The sequence below is a fragment of the Myxine glutinosa genome, chromosome 7, assembly GCF_964187855.1.
Source record: "Myxine glutinosa chromosome 7, kmMyxGlut1.1, whole genome shotgun sequence".
In the NCBI taxonomy this organism is placed as follows: Eukaryota; Metazoa; Chordata; class Myxini; order Myxiniformes; family Myxinidae; genus Myxine; species Myxine glutinosa.
The window spans coordinates 150,713,280-150,733,759 of record NC_136267.1 but is presented as its reverse complement, the minus strand read 5'-3'; the positions used below and the strand labels follow the sequence as shown (position 1 = coordinate 150,733,759).

General features: G+C 44.8%; 1 protein-coding gene across 2 annotated transcripts in view; it reads left to right on the top strand.

Moving 5' to 3' along the window:
* LOC137431744 (voltage-gated inwardly rectifying potassium channel KCNH7) overlaps window positions 1-20,480 on the top strand; it is a 559,296-nt gene that overhangs the window by 346,074 nt on the left and 192,742 nt on the right. For both annotated transcript variants that reach the window (XM_078782422.1, XM_078782420.1), the window contains one exon: window positions 4,053-4,267. In XM_078782422.1, coding sequence (XP_078638548.1) covers window positions 4,053-4,267 — 215 coding nt within the window. The remainder of the gene's footprint in view (window positions 1-4,052; window positions 4,268-20,480) is intronic.

The window sequence follows — 20,480 nt, the reverse complement described above, 5'->3', positions numbered from 1 at the left end:
AAGCTGCACGTATATTTTCATCCCCAACAATGCTCCCCACAGCGAGGATGATGTCCTCGACAGGGACTCCATCCGGAGGCACGCACACAAACGCGTGCTTCCTGGTTAAGCCTTCAAAGTCATCGCGACGAGAGCGTGCATTCGCCATTCCGGCGAAAATACCCCCTCCCCTCCCCCCGCTTGTCCGAGCCGGACAAGAGGGTATCAAACCTAAATAAACGAACTAAAGTAAAAAATAAACGTGCATTATAAGCACAGAAATGGCTTTACAACGCGCCGTCAACGCCAGTAGGCCACACCCAAAATGGGCCCGCTCTCAATCCTCTCTCTCTCGAAGGCAAAGGTGTAGAACAGATGAAAACAAATGCCAAGGCACACAGGATGGAAAAGGAGAGGGAGGGGGGCAGGGGAGGGCAGGAGAGGGGGGAAACCTCACGACGGACTCACCAAAACACAGAGCAGTTGCTCACAGCCGCCATGACGCTACACCCAACGCACCGACGGCCGATAGGTGGCGACAGAGAGAGAGAGAGAGAGAGAGAGAGAGAGAGAGAGAGAGAGAGAGAGAGAGAGAGAAAGAGAAAAGAGAAAGAAAGAGAAAGAAATAAATGCAGAAATGCACCCTCCCCTCTTTCCGCCGACGTCACACTCGAGCCAATCCCCGCGCCCCACCACTTCAGTCCATGACCATGACCAATCGTTCCCTTCGGGGCGGGGCCTCCTTTTGCCGATCGGCAAATGTGCTGGGTACCTGTCAGGCTTGTCGGTGTTGTAATGTGCCTGAGTTCGTTTCCTGACAGCCCTCTTCTTATCGCAGGCCAATGTATTATAACCACAAAGGTCAGATTACAAGAGGTAGGACGGACAGGGGGATTTATTCTTATTCCCTACGCTACATAGCACAAGAGCCACCCTCCGTATGGCTACACGTCACAATTAATCCGAACACACGGAGCTGACTTAAGTTACAGGTTTCTTCTTCTTCATGCCATGCGAAGCATGGTAATCTATACACTTCTATCTGGACTAAGGTAATCATTGCCTACCCCCACAAACGTAACAGTATCTTCAGGTATAACAGAGAAATTTATTACACAAGAAGAAGAGTAAAAATAAACCTGCCAGATCCATGTGAAAAATGATTTTTACGGCGTAGCCCATAGGGCAAAGCCGTCTAGACCAGTGGTTGTCCGTCTGTATGTGTGTATGTAATGCATGTATGTATGTATGTATGTATGTCCCCTCAAACGCATACCAATCAGAGCTGAGTATCTGGTCACATGACAGGGTGATGTGATTACGTCTGGTGTTATTACGGCAGCACGGCGCCTGACTCTCCACACACCGCCATTTTGATTTATATTCCATTCATGCCGAACATATACTCGAACTTGTCATACTATCACAATCGCCATGCTCTACCTTGACGTTTTTCATTCAGTGTGAAACACAAACAAACCGATTGTTAAAATGACCATGAAATATCGAAAGCATCAGTGTTACGATGTTACGTAACATTATGTTCTATTCCAACAATACAGTACGGTACATATAGGCCTTAGGCTTTATGCCTCACCTTCGGACCGCTTAGGACAAATTAAGCCCAGGTTTCTTAATACTGTTGTGTATCGTTTCAGTAGTATCGTTTTCATAATAATAATAATAATAATATAGTAAATATAACCATAATACTTTAATCCCAATGTCGTGAATGGAACGTTCATGGATTGAAGCGGTGTATGGTTCATGAATCAGTGATAAGCGGTGTTCGGCACTAATATTAATAACGTGAAAGTAAGGAATTTGCCTCGGCTTTTTTTATAGTGATATCATTTTCGAAATAATGATAACATAACGTTAATATTATAGTAAATCTAATTGTAACACTAATCCCTTCGCAGTGATTGCAAACTTACTGGAAGTTAAAATATATTATCTTCTACATATTAAAGTAGCGGCAGTTTTGTGTCCGTTATGTCATTACGTCGGCTGACTCCACCGACTGACATTTTAATTTACTCGTTCACCCACTCACTACGGGAGTGGCAGAAGGGTCATTCCTCTTTGGGGTATATGGATTACAGTCGATCTATGGTCGGGTCTCAAGAACATTGGGTGTGTTCATTTTCCAAGTTTATTGTGGAGAGATCGCCAAGTGGTTTAAGCATTCGAGCAAGCATTGCATTCAAAACCGTTAAGGAATGGCTGGCTTGGCAAGCTCTAGCTAGCTGCTTGGTAAATGAGCACACCTCCAAGCCTTGTGGGGTATATAGATTACAGTAGATCTTCCTGCAGTTCTGGAAGTAAAACTTACCTCATAGATGTCGAGATTCCTCCAAATTTCTTTGTTTAATGTTACAAACAGCATTAGCGACTGTTTGAAAAGCTAATCATATGTGTTTGTGGTTTATAATATTGTTATGGATACGGGGGACGGCTCTCCCGTTAGCAAGGGGTGATTAGCCCCTTGTCCTGTTAAGCTGGCCGTCTCCCCGGTCCTGGCGCTTGTAACGCTATCCCGCGGGATGGAACGGATCAGGGTTATGGGTCCAGGGTTTATCCTGAATACCTTTATCCGTCCCTACGCAGACTAGGGAGACAAGTACTGCTCGAACCCCGGTTTGGATGGTCTAGTTAGTTGCCGAGCGGTTTTTAGCAACCCGAAGTTCGAGTCATTAGCCTTCACTAAACCCGATCCTGAACGTTGGCCGAATCGCGCCACGTACACTCAATATGGAAACCTCTAAAGCGGCCGAAAGAGCATGAAGAAGTAAAGACAAAGTAGGGAATAACGAGATTTATTACTATTTACACACAACTAAAGCAGAAAAGAAATGGAATATGATTTACAAGGCAATGGAAGGAGCAGGAGACATAGTGCAATGATTAGCTTATATATATGGCAGTCTTACTTATAAACCCCAAGACAACATGAAAGACGGACAAACGGGCACACTTACACGGGGGAAATGATGGCAGGAATCACTTGAGGGAGGAGAAGGTCCAAGCCGATGGCAGGGCAGGAAGGTCCGGGCAATTCCACACCGTCGAGGTCCACGTTCCGTGCTCGAAGCGAACAGCAGCTGGCAGCTCCGCGTCTCCACAACCGGCAATAGGGCCTAGAGGGTCTCGGCGTATTGCTGCAGTATCAGCACACCCTCACGTCTCGTTCTCTCTTGGCTGCTTTAGCTGGATCGCGCATCTGCCGCACCTCTCTCTCAATCTCCTCCAAAAAGCCAGCCCTATAGAAAACCGCGCGTATCCTTTTATAACGTGCTTTTGGGTTTCTTACCCGCGTGCGTTGTAAACGCCCCTCAGTCAGCTCGCCTCGGCCTTGATTGGTCGCGAGGGCTACCGATCCCGCCCCTCTTGATGACGCGTTGGCAAAGCCACGCCTTGTTCCTCGTGCTTGGCTGACTCCTCCCCCCCCCCCCACCCCCCCGATGACGAGCTGGAGACACGCCTTTCTTCTCCGTTGGTTACCTCATGCGTAATGGAGTCAAATGCAGCAAACAGTGGATGAAATGCAGCAAAGTGGCTAAAGAAGTCAATTGCAGCAAACCTGGCAAACCTGGCACTTGGAAGATGCCATGGGGCGTCGGAGGGACCTACTCTTATTTTCGGTGCAATGAAGAGTCAAACTATTGGGAACACACATCCTTAACCTACATAAAATAAGGGACTAACTATTTAAAAGGATATATGGTGCCCTGTGTGTAGGTTTATGGAATTAACTAAGAGGACGAGCTTCGACCTTTCTTTACATTACGGAGGGTGCCATTTACACACAACAAAACCATAATTCTCACATTCTTTACATTTTCTCAAATTCGTTACACTTCTCACATTCGTTACAATATCTTACAAGCTCGGCTACGCCGCTTAGACTTTTGGTCTTGTTTTAATTGCTCATTATTATCATTCCTTCAGCATAAGAAATAGAAACAATTACTTAATGGGTTGAAAAGGCAATGTATTATTGAACAGGGTGATACAGTCACTAAACTTTAGCATGACCTTGAATTTGTTTCAATTGTTTCTTCTCTCCTTAGGCATGGTCAACCACGTAAAGCCTGTGTTTGTCAACTCCACATCGGATTCCGACCTAATGCGTCACCGAACAATCAGCAAACTGTCGCATCTCACATTCAACTTCTCTGACCTGAGGACGGACAAAGCTGTGGTGACTCCGCCCACCTCCGACAAAAACATTCTTCCTCACATGATGAAGGAGAAGACTCACCATGTTACGGAGAGAGTCACACAGGTGGGAAGTAAAGGTTAAAATAGATAGAATCTCGGACAGTTTTCGCATATCATAAATACAGTACAAACACATTGGTGTGACACTAAATCTATGGCATCCTTTAGTTTACAGGAGACGGTGATAATAGCAACTTAAGATATTGTCTGTTTGCAATGTCTCCTGTAACTTCTACTATAAAAAATAATATCTGTGTATCAAAAGACATAATTCTGGCCGTAATGTATTTTCTACTACATTCTTATTTAAGCTGCTAACAGTATTGTATGAAACAGAAAGGACAATATATGACATTCGAAGCTCGCATCCCAAAAGGTGCAATAAGTTTGCATCAAAAGAAGTAGGATATTTATCATCTTTAAAAATGTAATGTTCACAGTTACTTCTCCAGATGTGTTTGTGGTCAACAAACTGATTGGTGTGTGGTACACCCATTCTGTTAGTCTGGTGATCCATGCGGCAATAGCTTGTGTGCCACGTCGTGAATGGCACCAGAACAGTGAAAAGGTGTTTGCATTTTATATAAAACCTCAGGGAGGCGTGGTCACCTTGCTCAGGGGGATGGGTGATGATGGGGTGGGGCAAGAGGGGATTGGGGGAAGGTGTCTGCTCTGTGCTATATATGCAAAAAGTTGAAGGCCATATATGCAAAAGCATGCGTTTGTGGATGGTGGCTCTCCCCTGTGTGAACTGGATCATGCTGGTTGATAATGAAATACTGTTCTCTTGCCTAAAAAGTGGCAGTATCTGTTTTTCTTCAGTCTGAATATTTAGGGTGGTCCAAAAGTCCTGTCCCATTGGGTAACCGAAAAATATTTTCTACAAATAATAATAAGTTGTTTACGTCTGCGGGATTAATCATTCATTTTCCGGCACTTTCAGTAAAAAATGATAACGTATCAATTTAATGGACAAATGACAATGTGTAGGAGAACTGGAATTGCACTTTTTCTTGGGAAGTGCACACTGTTGCAGGACTTCTGTGTCGTCACAGCCTAAAACAAAACAGAAAACCTGGAGTTAATCATACGTACAGTATATTATAGCATTACCCTATGCACCATGACTTTTGGTCCACTCTGTATCATTGGGTGTTTAACCTTCATTTAAATGTCCTCCGATGTTCACATTTCTGAGGAAACAAACCCAATGCTGTTCTACCACTGCAGACCCTCAAAGCAAAAAAAAAAATTTCAATAGTTGGAACAGATGCTATAACAGTTACCTAATCTCTGCCTGCATATGGTTCCGCACCTTCAGTTTCTCTTTCTGGTGGAGCATGCAAAAAAGATTGTTTGAAGAACGAATTCCTCCTCACTTCTCCCTAGATATTTTTCGCCCATTTCCTACCCAAAAGATGAAAAAAAACAACTCAAATGATAAAAACACATTCCCCTGCAGTGTGATGCAACTGTCCATGGTGACGTGCTATAATGGCTTCCAAATTCACCATACATACGTCATGTGTTTTCTGTATAGCTTCCCAAGTTGCTTTACATATGGCTTTATTCTCCTGCACAATATCAATAGAAGAAAAGCAGAACCACCTTTAGAGGCCATTTCCCTCCGCAGAGCAGGGTTGGTCCTTTTTCAGGCACATGGTCCCCTTTTTTGGCAGCAATGTTTTACGATCGGATGACCTTCCTTCTGCCAGCCCTGTTGGTTGCACTCTTGTGACACACAGGGAATCTACCAGTGAACTGGTACTCAATTTGCCGACCTCGGAAGGATGACAGGTTGAGTCAACCCCCCTGGTGTTAATTCAGCGATTGACCGGGACTTGAAACCCAGGATCCTAGGATCCCAAGCTGGCACCCTAACCGCTAAGCCAACACCAGGCTCCTGCACAATATCAATATTATTTTATATTATTGTATAATACAAATTGTGCTTATATTACATCACCCTTGTTATTTCTGGGTTTATACCAAGCTCATGATGCAAGGCAAAGTAGAAAACGTACTTTTAGTCAAATTATTTTTGGCCATTTAAGATTATCTAGGTTTTTGGGTGTCTCTTCAGCCGGTGTCGTCCTGTGGGTTAAAGAGGGTAACATAGTATATAGTTATTTCATTTTTTAAATGTTCAACAAAAGGCCTACATCATTTGTGTACAATGGTCAGAAGGTGTCAAAGTTTGTTTTATTGTATTTTTTACAGATTTATTTGTGATCCCTTTATTATGGAATGTGTTTGCTAAGTTTTTTAATATTTTCCTCTGTTATCTGTCCTTTAAATATTTATATTAAAGCACAGACAAGGATTTTAGGTGCAAATTGCTCAACAAGACAGCAGTCAACATCACCACAGGGGGAGTATGGAAATGTTTGCGACGGCACTGGCACATTAAATATGAACCATTGAGCAGAGAAAAGCCATTAAACGCCGATTGTGCAGAACTGATAAGGCCCGGAGAAGGCACCAAGAGAAAGGTGTTTTAAAAAGTCCGACTCAGATCAAATCGCTTCTGAGAATCGGAGGAGTTTTGTTTTGTCCTTGGTGCTGTTGGTTGCGCTGATCCTGCAGAGAGGATTGCTATGTTGGTCCTCGCCAAACAAGCTGTGTCCCTTTTCCTTTTCTCGGTCAGCAGCATAGAATGATCGATCACCTCTTGTTTGAGATATCTATACACCGAAAACTGAAGTAGAGATATTTTCGACTTTCCCGGTGGAAAACTATGGTCTCTTTCATTTTGATCTATCGCGCTGAATTGGTGATCGTGCAAATGTAGGATTTGACCTCCAGTCTACCCGGTGGTCAACCATAACAATATATATACTGTTACGTGGTCCTCCCGGTAACTACCTGGTCTTGGTGACCCCCGGACCGTGGGAGGACCCCGCCAGAAAGATATCTGATTTATACGCTTTCTTAGCGCAATCAATATGAAAGACACACTAATTCAAGTCAATAAGAAACCCCACACCAAGGATCCGGATTACTTAATAATATATTCTCCATCCATCATCAGCAATCAACAATCCATCAACAATCTTACTAAGATGGCCATCTCATATATTTCCCCCCTTTCCCCACTCACGACCCCTCAATGGTCACTGTCCCTCACAATGTCTCTGGGCCCCTCCAGACCAAGGTGAAGGTCGACTTCTCCGCACACGGGCGGTTGAACGAACCCCTGGCTGACGTGTTCCAAACGTGCACGTCACGTACCGGGAACAGCTGCTGCCGCGCACACCTCCTTGCAAAGCAAAGCGGGCAAAGCAAAGCACGGCTTGCAAAGCGCGCGAGGCCCAAGGTGCGACCCGTACGCGTCCTTGTAGACGTTGAGGCGAACTGTGCCGGACGCTTGGTTCCGTGCACGAACCCACAGCAACTTGACGTGTAATCGGTAATTACCCCGCGCAGGTAACTCCTTTCGCCAGATGGGCTTTCAAACGCAGCGTCCCCCACGCTGCTCAATATCGACACCGCTCGCGTCGGAGTTCGGCGAGAAAGAAGAAGATCGCCCCTCTCCCGGACCTCGTGTCTTTTTCTTCTTCCGGTTCACTATCCCGTTTCCCGTCTCCTGTTATCCGGAGCCTCTCTAACCCTTTAACCACAACAACCTGTAATAGAATAAACATTAATAAGCAATGACATGAATAGTAACTCCTCTAAATCCGGGATCCGTAACAATACATATACATTTTTACGTCAATGGTTCATCAAATGCTGAGCATGTTGCGGTATGAGGTTAAATCCTGCGATGTACCGAACAGTTTTAATTTCTGTGGAGATGTTACAAATGATGGCGGACCTTATGCACATGCAGGACTGAGAGTCACAAGAACCTTAAAGCTTTTATAAAAACCAAACGGGTTTATTACTGAACAACAAAACTAGGAGAAAATGAATTCAATCATTACTATAAAAATAAATAGCACCGCAAAGTGGGCGTAACCCCTCGGCCCATGCATGGTGGAAACCAATTTCAAGATGGCTGCCGTGGCGGCCATATTGAAAATCGCAGCATGCCCATTTTCGAAATGAACCTTACTCTACTCAACGCCAACATACACTGCAAAAATGGATTTAATCGGACAAGCTGTTCTGCTTGAAATTGACGGAAACCAATTTCAAGATGGCTGCCATGGCAGCCATATTGAAAATCGCAGCACGCCAATGAACCTTCATCGACTCAACCCCAGCACACACTGCAAAAATGGATTTAATCGGACAAGCCGTTCTGCTCGAAATTGATGGAAACCAAAAGTTGATGAACGCCCGGATGGCTGACGTGGCGGCCATATTGAAAATCACAGTGCGCCCATTTTCGAAAGGAACCTTCCTCTACTCAACCCCAACACACACTGCAAAATAGCCCAATTTGGGCTGAGGGGTGAAAAGCACTATGAACCTTTGGTGCCGAACACACAGGACTCAAGCACAGACAGGGAAAGGGACAAAACTGGGTGACTAATCTCTGGTGGTGGGAACGGAGGAGGATGGGGCAGTCATGAAGACGAGAGGATGAGGAGGTGATGGGAAGGACGATGGGCAGGATGATGAGGAGATGGCAGGGTGACGAACAGGCAACAGGCAGACACAATCAGGTCCGGGTCAAGGCAGGCAGGCAGGACGGCCTCCTTTATGCTCCCCTCCCTCTTAGCACACTCCAGAAAGCAGAAAACTACTCTGCTCATTCCCAATTCTCCTCAGATCTATCTCAGTTTCCCTCAAACTTGCAAGCTCTATTCAGAACCGTTCTCGCTTCTCAGCACATCAAACTGAGATCTACTCGCTCCTCCTTCTTCTCCAAGGGCAACAATCCGCCCCTTCCTTCTCAGAACTCCATGATATCTTGTGCACCACAAGCTCCTCCCCCTTGCTCTCTTGACAGCCTTCCGCCCCTCGAGGTGTAGCGCTCCACCCCTCCCATGAGACGATAATAGAGCCCCCCTCTCTTGTTGCCTGGCAGAGTCCCATTGTTATCTGCCTCAATCTTCTCTGCCATGTTTATAGGGTGGTGTGTACATACATTTACTTCACTTAATCCTATGCTATATATTACAAAGCACCACCATCCGTATGGTGCACATTCAAACAGACAATCTTTAAGTTGATGCGTCACTACTTCTCACATCGGGATTGGCTACCTACTAGTACACGGACAATACTACTCTATACAGTTCTATCTGTTCTGAGGTAATCTATAACCATCCCCCCCCCCCCCCCCCGATAAACATAACTGTATATGTATATATATATATATATATATATATATATCTATATATATATGTGTGTGTGTGTGTGTGTGTGTGTGTGTGTGTGTGTGTGTGTGTGTGTGTGTGTGTGTGCATGCGTGTGATTCCTCCACTCATTGAAACTCCTGATCGCTAAAAACCTCGGTGATGCTTCCTGATTGTAGTGATTGGTGTGGTGGAAGACAATGTATCCATGTAGCAGATGGCACCTATTGTTTCCAGATAAGGCAGCAATAGATGTGATGGGTCTTGAATTGGCGTCCTCGCCAGTCATAGTTAGGGGTGTATCATCTTTATAATAATAGCGTAAGGACTCGACTTTGTTATCCCTTTTACGCCGCACCCAGTGACCCGATGCCCACGGCACTAATGGATTTACGATCTACGAACCGCGCTCTTTGTTTATCACGTACAGACATACTCGAAAAATCTGAATTAGCCGACGTTGGGCCCCAAAAGCATCCGATTAACTGCCGATACGACGCCATCTTACGATGCCAACGTATTGGCGTCTGCTGGGCGAAGGCGAAGCAAGCCGTCCACTGATTGGACAGGCGAAGGCGAAAGCAAGCCATCCACTGAGTGGACAATCCAGAGCATGCATTTGTGCCGGTGTCGGCGATCGTTGTTCATATACGCACTCTTCATTCTCATCTTTCTTCCTAACTCTTACTCGGACAAGCAAATCCCCTATGCCATCCATAATGGTACACTCTATCCATACACCACATCCTCCCTTCCGTGGATGTTCCACGGGTTTCGGCTAGTTAACAGTATTAAATCAAAGTCTATGTCAATGAAGTGGTTTTGCGGTGCAGTTATATCATACATGATACAGTTATATGAACTGCTGCAGGGAATGAGATGAAAAAAGCTGGTTTTACTCAAGGTGTGCCCGGGAGGGTTTTAGGTGATTTAAAAAAATAATGCCAGTGGTATCAGGGTGAGTGGAGAACAACAATTTTGTCTTTGTGAATGTGTATCATATTGCGCCTGTCCTTTTATGAGATGGTAGTTCAGGTCATATTAAAATACACCAATTTTTACCTGAAAGCCATAGACATCATATAAGTATGGTAATTATCATGCTATAATAGTGGGTGACCGCCGAAAAATGGTACCCACACAATTTAATAATCATTTATTTTTTATCTAAAATGATACTTGCTTTGGTACATATTTGCTTCACATGATGCACGATCACTCTGGAAACTTTCAGATGGATATCTTTAAACTTTAAAGTCATTGTTTGGATTGAGGTTGGAGCACATGCTCCAAATGTTGGTTTAGTGGGGCAACTTAGCATAACAATTGTGCATTTTGTGAGGAAAGTACCAAATTTGGCACACTAGTAGACTATCATATTATGAAAAGATCTGGATATTTGGCCATCTCAGATTCAGAGATTTGATTTTTGCAAGATTTCGATTCGATTGGGATCGAAGAGAACACCTTCTTCGTCTTCTGTACAGTGAAGTTGCCAGCCCTGAATTCTCTGGCTACATCAGGGGTGTTTCATTGGGAGTGCAACCATGTCCCTCAGGTGAACAGGGATCCACCTGGCATAGTGTGTGTGGTCTAAGGCATGGAACCATGGGACCAGTTCCGTCAGGGCATCAAGGTACATCGTGAATGAAGCCTGCCGCAGAGAACGCACGTAGACCAGTACCAACATCTCTAGTTCCAGCACAGTTGCCCAGTACTGAAAGTTGGGAATGTCTTCTCCTCTCTGGTGACACCAGTCTTCGAACTCAGGCAGGTATTCTGCATCATCAGCATATGTCATACAGTGGTGTTCATACGCACGGTGTTGCAGGATGTGCAGTGCCACTGCAGTGATTTGATGAGCTCTTCTTGTGCGGGTGACGTGGGCAGCTCGCAGGAAGGAGTCGGCCGTCCCTGGCGTTGCAATCTCAGCTTGCAAATCTGCAAAATCTGCAAAATCTGCAAATCTTGCAAAAATCAAATCTCTGAATCTGAGATGGCCCAATATCCAGATCTTTTCATAATATGATAGTCTACTAGTGTGCCAAATTTGGTGCTTTCCTCACAAAATGCACAATTGTTATGCTATATTTAGCTTAGCTGCCGGACTAGTTGGCCTCTTCGCTGCAGACACACTTGGTTTTGATGGGAAACATGGTTTATTACTCTGGCACATGCGGCGGCTGCGGTGATTGAACAGATTTTGCCAGTTATTGCTGTTTTGAGAGCATCTATGGATTTTAGCCTTCCTCAGTAGACATTTTCATAAAGCATCGAATCCTGAACTCGGTTTGAGTCTTCTTGAAGGATTTCGTTCTCATGTAAAAAGTAAAAGGATATTATAATTGGGTTGTTAGAGATAAAGTCAGTCGATCGTTACTGTTTCATGGTGGTTGCCATGTACATTGCTATATTTACAATCATACGATACCGGTACTTATTTCCTTGATAATAGCTGTGTTACAAATAATGTTGAAACAGTATTGTAAACACACACACACACACACACACACACACACACACACACACACACACACACACACACACGCAGTTATATTTATGAGGGGGGGAGGGGGTTATATATTACCTCAGAACACATAGAACTGTATAGAATAGTATTGTCCGTGTACTAGTAGGTAGCCAAATAATGTTGAAACAGTATTGTAAACACACACACACAGTTATATTTATGAGGGGGGGGGGGGGGGGTTATATATTACCTCAGAACACATAGAACTGTATAGAATAGTATTGTCCGTGTACTAGTAGGTAGCCAAATAATGTTGAAACAGTATTGTAAACACACACACACAGTTATATTTATGAGGGGGGGGGGGGGGGGTTATATATTACCTCAGAACACATAGAACTGTATAGAATAGTATTGTCCGTGTACTAGTAGGTAGCCAAATAATGTTGAAACAGTATTGTAAACACACACACACACACACACACACACACACACACACACACACACACACACGCAGTTATATTTATGAGGTTGAAACAGTATTGTAAATGTTGGGGGGGGGGGGGTTATATATTACCTCAGAACACATAGAACTGTATAGAATAGTATTGTCCGTGTACTAGTAGGTAGCCAAATAATGTTGAAACAGCATTGTAAAACAATCAGTAAATTTTGTAAATTGATTCGATAAACTGTATTGCCCAAGTCCTGGGCCTCGTTTTCATTGCCATTCCATGATAACTTTGAAAGGCTTTTGTTTATCCGGCTTGCGCTTTTCTTTTCTTTTCAGAGACTGTTTTTTTTGTTAAACTTGTGCTCAACCTCTAGCCGCATAAACTTTGTGAAAATAGAATTGGAAAAGAGGTTTGTTGAGCATGTGAATTAATAGCCATGCCTGCCAAAATGTAAAGATTGGTGTTGGGTGCTTGATCTTGATGAAGCAGTGCCTGCGAGACTGCCCTGAGACTATCGAGTCGATGTCGGCTCATGTGGATATGGATGTGGGTGTTGACGAGCGATGTGGACTTTATTGCGCGGTTCTGCTGGTATCCAATCTAAAGGAATGGAGACCTTTTGGTTTTCATCGGTCAAATTATTTGAAAGCGAAAACAGATACTTGAGACGGAATTCAAAATTTTCAAATGCTTGTGAAACAAGGATGAACTAGTATGGCACTCAGTAGAGAGCATACCTCGGCCTGGTTGGCCCTATCTCCCAATGGTAAAGAATCACTTGAAAAAATAAATAATTCTCATATCCGAATCCATATTCAGATCTTCACCAAAATGGAATACATTCGTCCTTGTCAAACACCCAACCTGCCCACCAAGTTTCGTCCAAATCCGTCCACAACTTTTTGAGATATCCCGCAATGTATAGTTATTTGCCCTATCTCCCAATGGTGAAGAATCACTTATAAAAATTAAATAATTCTCATATCCGAATCCATATTCAGATCTTCACCAAAATGGAATATATTTGTCCTTGTCAGACATCCAAACGGTCCACAAAGTTTCGTCCAAATCCGTCCACAACGTTTTGAGATATCCCGCAATGTATCGTTTTTGGCCCGATCTCCCAATGGTGAAGAATCACTTAAAAATGCTAGTAGCGGGATCCGAATCCGGATCTTCACCAAAATCTAATCATTTCGTCATTGTGAAATACGCTATATCTCTGGCAAATTTCGTCGCTCCTGTGTGCGTCGTGTAATTGTGTGCGTCGGAGTGGCGACCCGACCAGTATTGTTCCCATTAGCCAAGAAACTGCTTCAGCAGCCCAATCCATCTGAAGATGTAAAAGCAGTTGTCTTCTTCTTATTCATCATCATCATCATCATCATCATCATCATCATCATCATCATCATCAAAATGATAAAACACGAACAAGCGTCTATTCTCCAAAATGGAATATATTGTTGCAGATGCCAGGTTCGTCGACGTACAAAGGGGGGGTTTATGCCCCCATTCCCCCTCAAACTCCGGGTCCACTGAGGCCGCCGACCGCGAGCAACTAAGCTCATGATTGATGGATTGCTAAGCAATTCCGATCGCCAACCTCCCAGCCACGCGCCGAACAGCTTACTGGTCAATGGATCCCAAATACCTTCAAGACACGCGACCAAAGAAACCAGGGATCGGACCTCGCTTCCACACTATATTGAGTGCCGAGCGGATTTGCACAATGTGGAAAGCGGCGTTACCTCACGTGATTTACGGACCTGATTCAAGCCAAATTGGGTCTCGGATGATGCTAGGCCAATGGAGAAAAGACGTATCCGAACAGGTTTGAAAGTAACACAAAATGTACAGCCTTTTATTTTGAAGGCCACATAGAAAAAGAGACGAAGATGTAAGCTTATCAATTCCTTACCTATCATAAACCCCACAGTCACCTTCACACTCTCACACACACAGAATGACACACGGGTTATTCTCGTATCGATCGTTGTATGTGCTGGGATTGCCTCGCTGGTGGCCGCGGCTGAGCGCAGCGCGCAGTTCGATCCTCGATCCGGACGTGCAGCCTGGACGAGGTATCTGGACGACGAACTTCAGCGCAGGTTGATGAACTTCAGTGCAGTTTGATGAACTTCAGCGCAGGTTGATGAACTTCAGCGCAGGTTGGGCTAGATTCAGCGCAGGTGGGATGACCAGCTTCAAGATGGGTCGCGGGAGGGGCCAACGCTTGCAGGTCCACTGGATCAGAGCGAGAGATCGGCGAAGCACAATTCAAGAAAGGTCGTCGACGAAGGACAAAGGCAAGAGAGATCTCGTGGCGCAGCAAAATCCCAAAAGCAAGAGCAGGAGTCCTCGGCGATGCAAAATCCACGAGCAAGAGCAAGAGAGGTCTTGTTGGCGAGGCGAAATGCAAGAGACTGGAAAATGCGATTGGCGGGTGTTTTATCAGATCCACCCATGCCTCCAAAATGTTCCACAGCCTCCTATTGGCTGAGGTTTGTCGCATCCTGGCGAGGTGTTCCCGACCCGTCATTGGTCACATGGGCCTGTGCTTCTGGCCATGCCTTCCTGCTCATCAAAATGTCCTTTAACCACACAAAGGTTTGAAATCCTGCCTAACTCTCATGCTTGTTAAATATCATGTGCTTGTGAAAGTGGACATCTCTCTGACCATTCTCAGAGAGCCTCCTCAGCGTCGCCGAGTCTGGCATTTCACTCAGGCCAACTGGCACGGTCTTCAAGCAGCCATCAATCATCTGGACTGGTCTCCCATCTCTACTGCCTCTGACATAAATTCTTCCTGGGAATTCTTCCAAAGCAAACTGCTCTCTCTCATGCACAGATTTATCCCATCTCGTCTTCTGTTGTCTTACCCTTCCTCCCGTCCATGGTACACGGAATCTTGTGGTGAGGCTATTGCCCAGAAACAACTTGCTTTCGTCTCCTGGAAAGCAAATCCAACGGAAGGAAATCTCATTTCCTTTCACAAAGCCCGAAACAAGTGTGTGTACACCCTCAGGAGAGCCAGGAAACAATATCTCTCCGTTCTCAGGACCGAACTCTCTTATCTGTCTCCCTCTTCCAAATCCTGGTGGCGTCTGGTCAAATCTGTTTCTGGTGTTTGTTCCCCCTCCATCCCCTCCCTCACCTCAAATGGCCACACGGCTGACTCCGCGCGTGAAAAAGCTGAATGCCTCAACTCTGTGTTTGCCTCTAAATCTTCTGTCCCAAACCCATCCCTCTCTGTACCCACCGTACCCAGTCGTACCCAGCTGCTCCTGGACTCTGTGTCCTTTCCTCCTGACAAGGTGGAAAAGTTTCTGTCAACCCTCGACTCGGATTCTGCAACTGGACCTGACGGCATCAGCCCACAGGTCCTAAAATCCTCTTCTTCCGCTCTTTCACTCCCTCTCTCTGTTCTCTTCACCCTCTCTTTTGCTCAAGGTCATCTTCCATCTGCTTGGAAATCTGCCAACATCACCGCTTTGCACAAATAAGGTGCAAAAACAGATCCCAGCAACTACAGACCAATCAGCCTTCTCCAAATTATCAGCAAAGTCATGGAATCCATCACTGCTTCAGATATGAAATCTTTCCTCTTCTCCAATGGCTTGATCTCTGATCATCAATTTGGTTTCAGACCTGGACACTCTACTCTGGACATGCTGCTTCTGCTTTCTCAACAATGGATGGAGGTCCTCAATGCCAAACAGGAAATTAGAGCAGTCTCCCTTGACATATCACGTGTGCTTCGATACGGTCTGGCACCCCGCTCTGCTCACCAAACTCTCCTCTTTTGGTATCAATGGAAATCTCCACGCATGGCTGGCGGACTTCCTCTCCAGTCGTAGTCAACGTGTGGCCCTGAATGGGTTTCTCTCATCTCCTCTTCCTGTTCAGGCTGGAGTTCCACAAGGCAGTGTTCTGGGCCCTGTGCTTTTTCTGGTCTTCATCAATGATCTCTCTGACTCTCTTGAAAATCCTCTGTATCTCTTTGCTGATGACTCTACTCTCTGTCGCTCCATTCTTCATCCCTCAGATCGGCAGTCTGCTGCCTCCTCACTCTCTGCAGACCTGGACAAAATCACAGACTGGGCAAACAAGTGGAACATGTCTTTCAATCCTGACAAATCTCACACTCTTACGATGTCTCTCCGAAAAGACCGACTGGACAACCCTCCCATCCACTTTCTGAATAATCCTCTCCAAGAAGTTCTGTCACTCAAGCTTTTGGGTCTCACTATCTGCCATGATCTTTCCTGGGAAAACCACATTTCAAATCTGGCCTCCAAAGCCAGTCGCCGACTGGGCATCCTCCGTCGTGCAAAGTCCTTCCTTGGCACACCTGAGCTCCTCACCACATACAAGGCTTTCATCCGCAGCTCAATGTAATACTGCTCTCCCCTCTGGGCTGGTGCTCCTGCCTCACACCTAGCTCGTCTTCACGCTGTTGAAGCCAAAGCATTCAGAATCATTGGAATCTCCCGCGATGAAGCTAACTCCAAGGGCCTCTCACTCACTCACCGCAGGCAGGTTGGTGGTCTTTCCATCTTCTACCGACTCGTCTCTGGCCTTGCCCCCCCTAGCTCTCTCTGGGCTCTGTCCCGCAAATATTCCTACAGGTCGCACAAGATCTGCCTGCAACCCTCTTATGGTCAAACTGCCAAAATCAAGACTCTCTGCTCACCTTCACTCCTTCATTCCTCTCTTCTCCCACCTCTGGAACAAACTCCCTCACTCTCTTCAATCCAACTCCACCCTCCAGGTCTTTAAAACTGCTGTTCACCACCATCTCTTATCTTCCCCCATCCAAAACCTTGATCTTTTCTACCCCCGCTAATTTCACCCCAATTCCACTTTTTTGAAATACCAACTTCTGTCCTGGAAGTCCTTGGTGTCCTTGTGTTTTATACTTCTCCCTCCACCCCCCCCCCCCCCCTTCCCACGCCTCCTTCCCCCAAGCCCTCTCCCTTCCACACATCTCCCTGCTCTCAAATGTTGTGTTTGTGTGTTTCCCCTTCTCTCCCCATCTTGTTTTCCGCTCCCTCTTTTTGTGTGTTTTCTTTGTCTGGTTGATTTGTTTGTGAAGTAAATGTTAGCTCTTTCACGAGCCTCGATTCAGTATACAAAAAAACAAAAACAAAAAAACTCTCAACGCATATTGGTCTTGATTACTACACAATGGGAAAGGGCTAATCTTTACATTCAATAAGAAATAACTAACTACTGCAGGCTACATGTTGTCGTGCAATTAACTAAAGGGGGTTTGCCTTTATGGCAAAACCGCAACAATATGTACATTTATACATATATATATATATATATATATATATATATATATATATATATATATATATATATATATATATGTATATGTACTCGCGAAGGTACCCGTCTATGATGGTGGGGGGGGGGGGGGGTTGGGGAGGGGGGAATAAATATCTCACCTGAAATGAGCAATTTCCTTTGGAGTGTTTATTGATAGACATGGGAATTCAGTGTAAATGTGAATATTCAGTGAGCAAATGTCACAATGGGTGCAGCTGGTATCTTCGACAACCTCGTTCCATTCTATCAGCTAAGATTTCCAATCAATGCTTGCTTTACCTCCGAAATACTGCTCAGGAGTGAGGGTGATATTATAAAAGCTCAGCTGGGAAACGGGTTTAGGCATGTTTTGGGCCTACAGCCTGATGGAAAATAAAGTTCTTTCCATACCAACCGACCACCTCCAGACATCTATCCCTCTCCACATTGTTTCTTCAGCTCCGACCTTCCCCCTCTCTCTATATTCACCATACCTTTGCTTTCAGCAATTTCCCACAGCATTTCATTCTGGTTTCCCATTTGATGATCCATAGATCAGTAGTTTCAGTTTCATGTTTCAACATCAGTTTCACTTTGAGATATCAGTTTAGATTTTTTCACTTTGAGATATCAATTTAGATTTGTCATTGCAACTTGTGGATTGCAATGGAGAAGGTGGATCAGACTCGGCAACGGTTGCTAGAGTGAGATGTGCATGGAAGAAGTTTCGGGAACTGAGTGGCGTGCTGAAGAGGAGGGGAGTGTCGTTGATGCTGAAGGGAAAGGTGTTTGCTGCATGTGTGAGAAGTGTTATGATTTATGGGAGCGAGACATGGGTAATGAACGTAGAGCAGCAACGAAGGCTGGAAAGGGTGAAATGCGAATGGTTCGGTGGATGTGCGGAGTATCGTTGAGAGAGAGGAAGACAAATGATGAATTGCGAAAGATGATGGGAATAGAGCCTGTGATTGATGCTGTGAAGAGGAACAGGTTGAGATGGTTTGGTCATGTGTTGAGGAAGGATGAAAGTGACTGGTTGAGAAGAGTGATGGAAATGAATATAGAAGGAAGTAGAGGACGGGGAAGACCGAGAAAGACTTGGCTAAAGATGGTGGAAGAAGAAATGCGGGCAAGGGGGTTAACAAGGAGAGATGCAGAAAATAGGGCAAAATGGAGAAGATTGTCATGGGGACCGCAAGGCTAACCCCCGCTCTAGTAGGGAAAATGGCCTTTAAAATGCATGTTGTATTGAAACTTGTGATGCGATGCGAATAGTGCACAGAAAAGGTCAGCAAAACAGATTTTGGGAGGAAATTTTTTACAATTATCGAAGCGTCTAAAGTTTTTTTAGGGTCATAAAGGTGTTTAAAGAATCAAGGATCTTAAGAGGGCCAAATGGGGCCTAAAGATGTCTAAGGACGAAAGAGCAAAAGGGGACACAAGTGTCCAAATGGTCTTAAATTGGCCAAAGTGTCTTAAAAAGTCAATAGGTCTGAAAAGTGTCAAAAGGTGTATATGTCTCAAAAGGGTCGAAATAGGTGTGAAATGGTCGAAAGGGTGTAAAAGGTCTAAGGGGTGTAAAAGGTCTAAGGGGTTTAAAGTGGTCTAAGGGGTGTAAAGGGATGAAAGTGGTCTAAGGGTTGTAAAGGGTCTAAGGAGTGTAAGAGGTCTAAAGGGTCTAAAGGGGTCTAAGCGGTGTAAAGAGTCTAAGGAGTAGGGGTCTAAAGGGGTGTAAATGGTCAAAGGGGTCTCAGGTGGTGTAAAGGGTCTGAAGGGGTCTAAGGGGAGTAAAGGATCGAACGGAGACTAGGGGGTTTAATGGGTTTGAGGGGTGTAAATGGTCTAAAGAGGTCTAAGGGGTTGAAATCCTCTAATGGGTGTAAAGGGTCTAAAGAGGTCGAAAGTGTGTAAAGGGTTAAAAGGGGTCTAAGGAGTCTAAAGATGTTCTAAGGGGTGTAAATAGTCTAAGGAGTGTAAAGGGTCAAAGGGATCTAAGTGGGTGTAAAGGGTCAAAGGGGTGTAAAGGTTTTTTTTGGGTGTAAAGGTATAAGGGGTGTAAAGGGTCTAGAGGGATTTAAGGGGTGGAAATGGTCTAAAAGGGTCTAAAGGGTGGAAAGGGTCTAAGGGGTGGAAAGGTCTAAAGTGTGTAAAGGGGTGAAGATGCAGTAAAGAAATTGCTTTGGGTTCGTAAATAAATTTACTCGTGAGTGCAACACGACAATGACAGGCCAAATGACCTCCTCATCACCGTCACCGTATAAAATCCGTTTTCAGGTATATCGTGGTTTAAAATCTGACGGTAGAGAGTTTTGTTGTGATTAACTTTGGGAGCTGAAAGCAGTATGATCCCAAACAAAGAGCAAAACAACAACTTACCTTCTTGTGAGGATGAGGTAATCATTTGAGGTTAACCCGTTGTCAAGTGGCTTTGTAGTAGGTGTCATGTGGGTCCTTTTTTCTACAATCTATTTTTTCACCCTTGAGGCTGATGTTGCTAGATGAGCAGTAAAATTACCTTTAAAACGATGTACGTATATGTTGTGTTTGTACTATTTTCGTTTTTTTTAATTTTTATATTTAGCGCATTTGAGAGGTCACGTGACTCCTTCTTTGCCGGCCCCGAAGACCCAAAATACCCGAACAATGAAAAGACCCGAAACATTGAAAGGACGCCGAAGACCCAAAATATCCCGAAGACCCCAAAAAAACCCAAAGACCCCAAAAAAACCCGAACACCGAAAATACCCCAAAGACCCAAAATACTCCACAGACCCAAAAGACCCCAAAGAC